The following is a 10527-nucleotide window of genomic DNA, read 5'->3' on the forward strand; positions in this document are numbered from 1 at the left end:
TTTTATTTCAGTATTACTGTTTCCATTTTTAATAGTTTTTTTTATGGTTTATGTAAAACAAACTTTTTTTGTTGTTGTAAGTCGTGATTTTAAATCAATACAATATTTATTCATCAAACTTTTACGGCCGTTTTTCTTTATTTTGTGTTATTCATCAAATTTATAGTTGAGAGTCTTGAGTCCTTGTGATTTATCACGAGATTATTGCATCTCGTGTAGTTCACTGATTCCACTTTTGATTGTCAACTTTTCCATTACCGGAGCAAAACATATTGAGTTTCTCATCTTTTTTTTTTTTTTTTTTCCTCTACCCAATTAATATATCACATGTGTCCAGTCGGGAAAATGATCCGAGAACCATCGTCGACTAGCTCGGTATGAATGATTTGGGAAAAAATAAGGCCTCTGGCACGGGCTCCTTTCGCAAGACTATCCGCCCGGACATTTTGATCTCTGGGAATATTTGATAAGGTGAAGTCTAAATAGCTCTCCCGGAGGATACTGAAGGATTCCAACTCAGTTTGAAAAGACGGCCAATCTGCTGGTGAACCAACCATGCTCACAAGGTCCGAACAGTCGGATTGAAAGTGAACTGAAAGATTTCCTCTTTCTCTCAGGCTAGACATAGCCCAAAGGAGGCAATCCATCTCGGCGTGAAGAGCGGAAAGGCTTCTTCGACATCCCTGGGCTCCTACTGTCTCATTTCCGATGACATCCAAGAAACACCAACCGAGTCCGCTCACCGAACCGTGATCGATCCAGGAGGCATCAACACGGCATAACGGAGAGCGCCGGAACTCGGTAGGGTGTCTCGGTGGGGAGGATTGGGGAACACAGCTTTCAAACTCCACGTCGTCTTCTTCTGATCGGTTAGCGATTCTCCAGCTTTCCGCTTCCACTCTAGCATGAATCAAGGTATCTTCCGAGGAAATTTCTTTCCCGTTGAAAATCTTGTCGTTTCTGGCTTTCCAAATGTACCAGAGGATCCACGGATATAAATCCTTGTGTGGATCTGTCATGCCTAACTCTTTTGTTTTCCAAAAGAGAAAGCTCATATTCTGGTAAATAGAGGTACTCGGGAAGAAGCCCGGAAGGGACGGGAAGTCCGATAACGCCCAGACTTGTAAGGCCGGGGGACATAAAAACAGGAGATGGTTTATGGACTCTTCAGGGTCCCCGCAACGAGGGCACCGCGAGTCCGATCCCAGGTGTCTGAAGGTTAGGTTCTGACAAGTGGCCACACATCCGGATAGTGATTGCCATAGGAAATGTTTCATTTTTCCGGGGGCGCGGATTTTCCATACATATCTTAGCAGTGGTGTGATACTTGGCTCTCTAACACCAACGGCTTCCTGTTCTAGTTTTGTCCTTCTAATTAGGTCATACCCCGATTTAACTGAGTAGATTCCTGATTTGGAATGATTCCATGCATATCCATCCAACATACGATTTCGGCTAGGTCTCAACCCGAGAATGAGGGAGACATCCTCAGGTTGGAAGAATTCATGTAAAAGGGGGATATTCCATTGTTTCGTATCTTGGCGTATGAAGGAGTAAACCAATAATCCTGGGTCTTGAAACCCGATCTGCAGGGAGGCTCTAGGTGGCCGAGCTCTAGTGTCTGGAATCCACGGTTCGCTCCAGACTCTCGTATTCAGACCCAATCCAATAGTCTTCCTGAGACCCATTTTGAGGAGCGGTTTCGCAGCCATAATGCTATACCATCCATAAGAAGGTGAGTAGACCTTTCGATCCTCCAATGGATCAGATTGTCTGTAATATCTGCCTCTTAACACCCGGGCCAAGAGGGAAGAGGGGTACTGGATAAGTCGCCATAGCTGCTTAGCTAGGAGGGCTAAATTAAAATCTTGAAGGTCTCTAAAGCCTAGCCCCCCCCAAATCTTGGGGTCTGGAAATCTTATCCCAGGCAATCCAGTGAATCCCGCCGCTATTCTGTTTTGAGCTCCACCAGAAATTTGCAATGGCACTCCGTAGCTTGTCAGTCACTCCTTGGGGTAATAGGAAGCATGACATGACATAGGTAGGTACAGCTTGAGCCACTGATTTTATTTGAATTTCTTTTCCACCTTTGGAAAGAAGTCTTGCAGACCAATTATTGACACGGTTACTTAGGCGATCATGAACGAAAGAGAACACCTTTCTCTTTGATCCACAGATTTGTTCTGGGAGACCCAGATACATACCCATGCCACCCTCCGCGGTTATACCAATGGCATTCTTTATACCTTGTTTTACCGTCGGATCCACTCGATTTCCGAACATAATGGAAGATTTGCCTAGATTGAGTTGTTGTCCCGTTGCCGATCCATATGAGTTAATAATCTTGAAGATCTCAATTCCATGTTGGATATCTGCTCGACAGAAGAAAAGGCTATCATCAGCGAAAAGCAGATGGGATACAGGGGGGCTTGCTTGAGCTATTTTCAACCCAGATATACGTTTTTCTTCTTCTGCTCCCTTGAGCAGAGATATGAGTGCTTCCGTGCATAGGATGAATAAGAAGGGTGAGAGGGGGTCTCCTTGACGGAGGCCTCTCGAAGGCTTAATATTTCCCCTGGGTTCGCCATTAATAAGGATCTGGTATGATACTGAGGAAATACAGAACATAAGGAGACGGACCCATCTCTCGGAATATCCTAGCTTAAGTAGCAGTGCCTCCATGAAACCCCATTCTACCCGGTCGTATGCTTTGCTCATGTCGGTCTTTATGGCCATGAATTCTTCTCTGCATGTTGTGTTAGTTCGAAGAGCATGAAAGTTTTCTTGTGCTAACAGAATATTGTCAGTTATCAGCCGTCTAGCCATGAAGGCCGATTGCGTTTCCGAGATAAGGCTCGGGAGAGTTCGTTTTAATCTCTTGCACATGAGTTTAGATATAATCTTATAACTCACATTGCAAAGACTGATCGGACGAAATTTCGACATTGCTCTTGGTTTGTTTTTCTTCGGGATCAGACAGATATTGGTTTGGTTAAGTCTAGGATCAAACGATCCTGAAGCGAAAAAATCTTTAACCAGTTTGATTATATCTTGGCGAATATAAGGCCAGAATTTTTGGTAGAATTTGCTCGTCATTCCATCAGGCCCAGGAGCTTTGTCTGGGTTAATGTCAAAAAGAGCTTCTCTAATCTCTGCTTCCGTTGGTTCCGTCAGAAGTAGTTGGTTTGAGTTAGCCGATACTTTCTCGGTAATAAACCGGAGTGAACCTTCCGGGTCCGAAGGTTGAGACGTGGAGAAGATATCTTGGAAGTAATGAATGGCCACCCGTTCTATACCTCTCTCATTATCCACCCAATGTCTGTTACTGTCTCTGAGGGAGACGATGCGGTTCCGAGCTCTCCTTTGTTTGGTAAGAGCATGGAAGAATTTTGTGTTCTTGTCTCCATATTTGTGCCATTTTTCGCGGCTTTTTTGTTGCCAAAAAATTTCTTCCTCACGGAGAGCTGCACAAAGTTTCCTTCTGATTTCTTCTATTTCTTCTAGAGTGGTATTATCATCATCGTTCGCCCTATCGAGTTCGTTTTTTAATTCTTCAATCATTTTTTCTGAGTTAGTTGGTAGAGATTTCTTCCACAAGGAGATTTTTTTCCGGCAATGTGCAACCCTTTGGTGGAAATCTCGGCGTGGGTTTACATCAAAGGGGCCCCACCCGGAGACAACTGCCTCTTTAAAACCTGGTTTCCCAATCCATCTTTTATCAAAACGAAAAGATTTCCTCTTTTTCCTGTTATTCAATTTGATCATTGCTAAGATCGGTCGATGATCCGACCCCCATAGTTTCATATACTCCACTGAAGTATGGGGAAATCTTGAAAGCCATTCTTCATTTCCCATAGCTCTATCCAGACGACATTTGACCTTGCCTGAGCGTCTTCTTCCCACCCAAGAAAAGGAGTTTCCTTTATATGGGAAGTCTAACATCCCACAATTGTCGATCATAGTCCGAAATGGAATAAAGGAGATTTCAGGTCTTCTTCGTCCTCCCCGTTTTTCATGATTTCCAGTTATTTCGTTGAAATCTCCTATCATAAACCAGGCTTCTTTCCTGTTTAGACTCATTCTTGTTAATCGCTCCCATACGTTCTCTCGGTTTTTAATAACCGGATCCCCATAGACAAAGGACATAAAAATCTTATGCCCGTCTAGACTTGTTTCAACATCTATTAAATGTTCATCAGAGTAAGAGATAAAAACCGAAGGTTCATCCATATAAAAAAGGGCAAGACCGCCGCTTCTACCTCTCGGTTCAACGGTAAAAACATGGTCATACCCAAAATACATTTGCATATCTTGCATAAAGTTCATCATCTTTTACTTCCAATTTCCTCGATTTAAAAAATTCAAAGCAATGGCACAAAACTTGTATAACAAACCTTATTAGGCAACATAAAATATCTTCCAAAAGTATTTAGTTTCAATAAACATCTTAAACATTATTAACTAGTTTAGGTCCCTTAAAACTATGAACAAAACGCATATAACATTATGCAATTGCTCCCTATCTTAAACTTTTCCCGAATCCTTTTTGACTTGTACATCAAAAAATTATCGGAAGGCACCACATCTTAATGACCCAAACCATGTTTTTTTTTTTCACAGTGTTTTTTTTACACTCTAATCCTTGTTTTTGCGAGATGTCCAAGAGCAAACACAAAAATGTGAAACCCAAAGTTCAACACAAACCAAAGTTCAGCCAATGAACTTTTGGGCGTAGACACTTATCCGAAATGGATTGTAACTCCAAGGGGAAACCAAATGCGACTGAATGTTCATGTTATGGAAAGTAAATTTCTGAAAAGAAAAAAAAAAAGAAATTCACCACAATATGTAATAACTTTGTAGTAACAGTAAGCTAAGATCAGAAGAAAAAAAATTCAATACTTTTGCTTCTAACGGTGTGCTAGAATATTGTAAATTAAGAATTAAACTAAAATACTATTATTGGGCCAAAATTGTCTTAATATTTAGGAGACTTAGAATCCATAATTTCAACGAGGCCTGATTTCAAAATTGAGAAAGCAAAATCCGAAAGCTAAGTAGAGAGAGAGAGAGAGGGAGGTGATTTTGAAATTAGATAACGCCGATTTTCTACTCTCCGGTTTTATCCGCCGGAGTTCCTCCTCTCACCGTCTCTTCTTCTCGCCGACAATACTTTTCTCCGCCGGTAACTTTTGCTTCTATTCTGCGGCAGTTCCCGATCTCTCGAATCGGTGTTCTTTGTGTTTTAGGTTTTCGTTTCTTATACTGAGAATCTGAGAAGACGTATTTGTGGCTCATCTAATTTCCTTTTTTTGTTTGGTCTAAATCATCATATAGCTCGATCGTTTTGCCGTAGTTTTTTAATGGCAATTTCTAACTTCTCAATGTACTTGTGTTTTTAATTTGTTCGTGTGTTATGATCGTGTTTTTGGTTGTTCATTTCTGATTCTCTGTTAAATTTTATCTTCTTCGTCAAATTCTCCTCGATCTGGTTCATCTATCTTGTTCAATGCTCGATTTTATTTCTTCAATTGTGTTATTCTGTTAAATACAAAATCAGCTCATTGTAATTTTTTAAGTCTTGTGTTGTATAATAAGCTCGTTAAAGCATATGATTTGAGTTTTTACTAATCACTTCACTTCTTATATCAATTGATGGTTTTATTTTTTGTTTTCAGTTCTTTAAGATGATTGGATCGTTTCTCACAAGAGGATTGGTGTAAGAAATCATACTTTTCTTATATTTGTTGCTAAAATGATAATGGATATGGTAATTACTATAGATTAGGTCTCCGTAATTTTCCTGCATTTGTTGCAGGATGGTGTTGGGTTATGCCTACCCTGCGTATGAATGCTACAAGACTGTTGAAAAGAATAGGCCTGAAATTGAGCAGCTTCGTTTTTGGTGCCAGTACTGGTATATTGTTTATCGCCTTTTCGTTCGTCTCCCGTTTGTTTATGCGTCGAAAATGACTGGCTTACTTTACATAACTATCAAATTACAGGATATTGGTTGCTTGCTTGACAGTTTTTGAGAGGGTTGGTGATGCGTTTGTTTCATGGTGGGCATTCTAATGAAATTTCGCTTGATTTGTCCAACTACGGCAATGTTATTTTGCGCTGTTTTTATGATTGTTTTGTCTTCATTTCTAAGGGTTCCAATGTACAGTGAAGCTAAGTTAGCATTTTTCATATACCTGTGGTATCCTAAAACCAGGGTAAGTGTGTGTTTGGTTGAAGGAGAAACACGAGTCTTTATGTGTACATGATCCTTTGTTTTTTATTGTTCAGGGCACTACATATGTCTACGAGTCCTTCTTTAGGCCATATCTCTCACAGCATGAGAATGACATAGACCATAGTTTGTTGGAGCTAAGGACTAGAGCTGGAGATATGGCGGTTATATACTGGCAACGAGTTGCAAGTTATGGTCAGACCAGAATCTTTGAGATTTTGCAGTATGTTGCTGCACAATCAACTCCAAGGTCGCAGCCACCTCAGGTAGAGTTAAACAATCCGCAACAAGTATCACCACTGCATCTTCTCTAGAGAATCAATCAATGCACCTGTGATACAAAAACTAAGTGACTTAGCTATTCATGTACCGTTATATTAATGTTCGTTTGTGATTCAGAAACGTGGAGGCAGAGCTAATCAGGTTCCTGCTAAGCCTAAGAAAGTCCCTAGCGCTAAACCAGAATCTGAAGAAACAGAGTTGCCCTCGTCGTCTAGCTCATCTTCAAGTGACAGTGAAGGTAATGAGGCTACTGGTAAAAAAGCAGGCGCTTCAAAACCTGCATCTGCACCAGCCACAGATACCAAAAACGCGAGTATCGCTCAGATAGTACAAAAATCAGTCTATTCCCCAATCACTAACCCAACAACCCAAGTGGAAGCGGAACCAATGCAGATAGAAGAAGTGGAAGCAGAAGCAGAATCGGAACCAGTGAACGAAAACACGAACCCTGAAGGTCCAAAGGAAACTGTGATGGAGCAGACAATCAGGATGACTCGTGGGAGGTTGAGGAAGACGCGGTCAGAAGAAACCCGTTGAAAAGAAGGTCCAAAAATTGTTAATTACTTTTATAACATTTGTCTCTCTCTCTTCTGCTTCTAGAATTACGTTGACATGAACTAATTCGTTAGTGTGAATGCTTGTATGAAAAGTGAATTTGCTTGCTTCTTTCCTTCTTTCTGCTCCTTGCGTTAAGTGTAGATATGACACTCTTTTGTTTTGTCTGTATTTCCTTATTTGTTAGAGTTGTTCGGTTAAAAAGGTACAACTACTTGAGAGTAGAAATGAAGCAAAGATCAGCCATAAATAAAAAAAGTGGTTAGGAAGCAGTTAAAAGCTCAATTTCACCGAATCATCATGTTCTCAAATGCCATTATTAAACGAGACTCAAATAGTTAAAAAAAAAAAAAACTGAGATTAGGTTGTTGGTACTAAAAACATCTTCAGGGGTAGATTGTTCAAACAAAAATCCACAATTTTAAGAATTATTTAAATATTGTATAATAATTGTCAACATAAATAATTAAATATAATGATAAACTTTTATAATAGTAGCAAACATACTTTAAACTAAAATAATACAAAACCAGTATTTACCAAAACTAAAACGCTTCAACATAGAGCACATCCTTGTTCAAAACAAAAAAAACATTGAGCACATCCTTACATACAGAAAAACATATATCACATATCTTCTTCTTCTTCTTCAAACATTTGAATTATATTTATAGTTTTCCTTATAAAAGTATACTTGCTCTAAGTAGGATGCTCTTCACCACCTCTCTCTTCTCACCGGCGTGAAGAGATGAAAATCCTCAGTTTTTCCGGCGACTGAAGATCCTCACCAGTCACCAATCAAGAATGAAGACCTCTCCCAGTGGGGAAGTACCGTTTTTTCTTTTTTTTTGTGAAGCTTAAAGATGGCAAAAATGATCCCAGATCTAGGATTTCCGACGGCTCCTTTGAATGCCTGGAGCTACACGGCGGCACTCAGTGCATATATCCGGCGTATCAGTTTGGGATCTCGCCGGACCCGTTCCCCCTCCATCTCCTCGTCGTTTCTTTGCTCATCTCCATGACAGACTCGAACAGACAGCCCAGCGATACCTGTGTAGCTCCTCCTTCCTTTAAAGATCTAGAACCGTTTTTTTTACAGATCTGAACTGCGCAGCCTTTAGATCTTGCTGTCCCTTCGCATCTCGTCTCAGATCTGCCTTATAAAACGCCCGATCTCTAAATTTCTCCAACTTTCAGACGACATCGGCGGCCTTATTTGTTGTGGCGGCGGAGACGATTCACCGGCGGCCAAAGGAAAAAGAAACTTGACCTAACCCGTTTTAGCTTTTTGGGTCAGCAATTTAATGGACCCCATTCAATTCTGGGCTAAGCCCAAGATTTAATATCGCTCGCTGGACCTTTATGGACTCTATAAAATCAACACATACAAGCTAAATTGCAGATACATCAAACTTTCAGATGTAGGCCTGACCCAACTGAGAGATGGAAAAATCAAAAAAGGAGAAATCTTCAAAAGCCCAAAAAACAAAACTCAAAAGGCCATTTGGAAGAGTTTCAGAAAAATCACGATTTAAATGGAATTTTCTAGCCTTGTGCTTTTGCCTTGTGCTAAGTTTTTCTAAAAATTTGAGCTTCAAGATCAACACAACTCTGCCTTAGTTGCAGTTTCTCTTACCAACTCAAGTCTTTATATAACATAAGTTTTTTCAGAAGATTTCTAGCCTAGTGCTAAATTTATATATTATCGATTTAGAGGTTCAAAGATCTATCATTTGGGAACCAACAAAATTTGCAATATGAATGTGATTGGATGGAATTGTCAGGGAGCCGGTTCTGATCTGACAAAAGATCATTTAGAAGAGCTTCACAAATGTTTCCAACCGAAGTTTCTATTTTTGTCGGAGACAAAAAATAATCGTTACTTTCTGCAAAACATGCAAGTTTACTTTGGATATGACCATGTTTTTACGGTTGAGCCAAGAGGCCAAAGTGGAGGATTAGCACTTTTTTATATGGATGAACCTTCGGTTTCTATTCTATATTCGGATAAGCATTTGATAGATGTAAAAACCACTCTAGACGGACACAAAATCTTTTTGACGTTCGTCTACGGAGATCCGGTTGTAAAAAACCGAGAGATTGTATGGGAACGTCTCACTCGGATGAGCCTTACTAGAAAAGATGCTTGGTTTATGATAGGAGATTTTAATGACATTACGGGTAACCACGAAAAACGGGGAGGGTGAAGAAGATCTGAGTATTCTTTTATCCCATTTCGAACCATGTTGGACAATTGTGGCATGCTAGAGTTTCCGTATAAAGGAAACTCATTCTCATGGGTTGGAAAAAGGCGTTCCGGTAAAGTTAAGTGTCGGCTTGATAGAGCTCTGGGTAATGAAGAATGTCAATCAAGATTTCTCCACACCTCTGTGGAGTATCTGAAATTATGGGGTTCAGACCACCGTCCGGTTCTAGCTATGATACGAGTAGATAACCAACGAAGGAAAAAATCGTTTAGGTTTGACTGGGTTGGAAAGCCGGGCTTCAAAGATGCAGTCATTTCTGGATGGGGCCCTTTCGATGGAATCTCATGTCGAGATTTCCACCAAAAAGTAGCAAACTGTCGTAAAAGCATCTCCATTTGGAAGAAATCTCTTCCAATTAATTCGGAGAAGATGATTGAGGAATTAAAGAATCAACTAGATGTAGCGCAAGACGATGAGAACACCACGACAGAAGAAATAGAAGAGATCAGGAGAAAACTCTGTGCAGCGCTTCGAGAGGAAGAAATCTATTGGCAACAAAAGAGTCGGGAGCGGTGGCACAAGGAGGGGGATAAGAATACCAAATTTTTCCATGCTCTAACCAAACAAAGGAGGAGCCGCAACCGCATTATCTCCTTAAAAGATAATAATGGAAATTTGGTGGAGAATGCGAAAGGTATTGAACGGATGGCGTCCAAATACTTCCAAGACCTTTTCACTTTGTCACAGCCTACAGATCCAGAAAATGCACTCCGGTATATTACCGAGAAAGTCACAAATACCTCTAACCAGCTCCTGCTTATGGATCCTTCAGAATCAGAGATTAAGGAAGCCCTATTCGATATCAACCCAGACAAAGCTCCCGGACTTGATGGGATGACGAGCAAATTTTACCAAAAATTCTGGCTTGACTTTCGCCATGATATAATTAAACTGGTCAGAGATTTCTTCGCTTCGGTATCCTTCGATCCTAGACTTAATCAAACTAACATATGTCTTATTCCTAAAAAAGAAAAGCCCAGAGCGATGACAGAATTTCGTCCGATTAGCCTGTGCAACGTAAGCTATAAAATTATATCTAAGCTTTTATGTAAGAGACTAAAGAAGACTTTGCCAAATTTAATTTCAGAAACTCAATCGACCTTCATGGCTAGATGTCTTATTACAGACAACATTCTGCTGGCACAAGAAAACTTTCACGCTCTCCGTACCAACTCCGTTTGTAGAGAA

General features: G+C 40.3%; 2 protein-coding genes across 2 annotated transcripts; one reads left to right on the forward strand and one right to left on the reverse strand.

Moving 5' to 3' along the window:
• Positions 1-323: 323 nt before the first annotated feature.
• On the reverse strand, positions 324-1712 carry LOC112087539. Its single transcript, XM_024157447.1, has one exon. It carries the CDS (start codon positions 1710-1712, stop codon positions 324-326), a length of 1389 nt encoding a protein of 462 aa, XP_024013215.1.
• A 3309-nt stretch (positions 1713-5021) lies between these two features.
• On the forward strand, positions 5022-7191 carry LOC18020641 (HVA22-like protein i). The gene is made up of 7 exons (XM_006403313.2): positions 5022-5185; positions 5679-5719; positions 5819-5917; positions 6006-6062; positions 6155-6218; positions 6292-6501; positions 6635-7191. Exons 2-7 carry the CDS (start codon positions 5688-5690, stop codon positions 7052-7054), a joined length of 882 nt encoding a protein of 293 aa, XP_006403376.1. The 5' UTR covers positions 5022-5185; positions 5679-5687; the 3' UTR covers positions 7055-7191.
• Positions 7192-10527: the final 3336 nt, after the last annotated feature.

The sequence above is a fragment of the Eutrema salsugineum genome, unplaced genomic scaffold, assembly GCF_000478725.1.
Source record: "Eutrema salsugineum unplaced genomic scaffold, Eutsalg1_0 scaffold_17, whole genome shotgun sequence".
In the NCBI taxonomy this organism is placed as follows: Eukaryota; Viridiplantae; Streptophyta; class Magnoliopsida; order Brassicales; family Brassicaceae; genus Eutrema; species Eutrema salsugineum.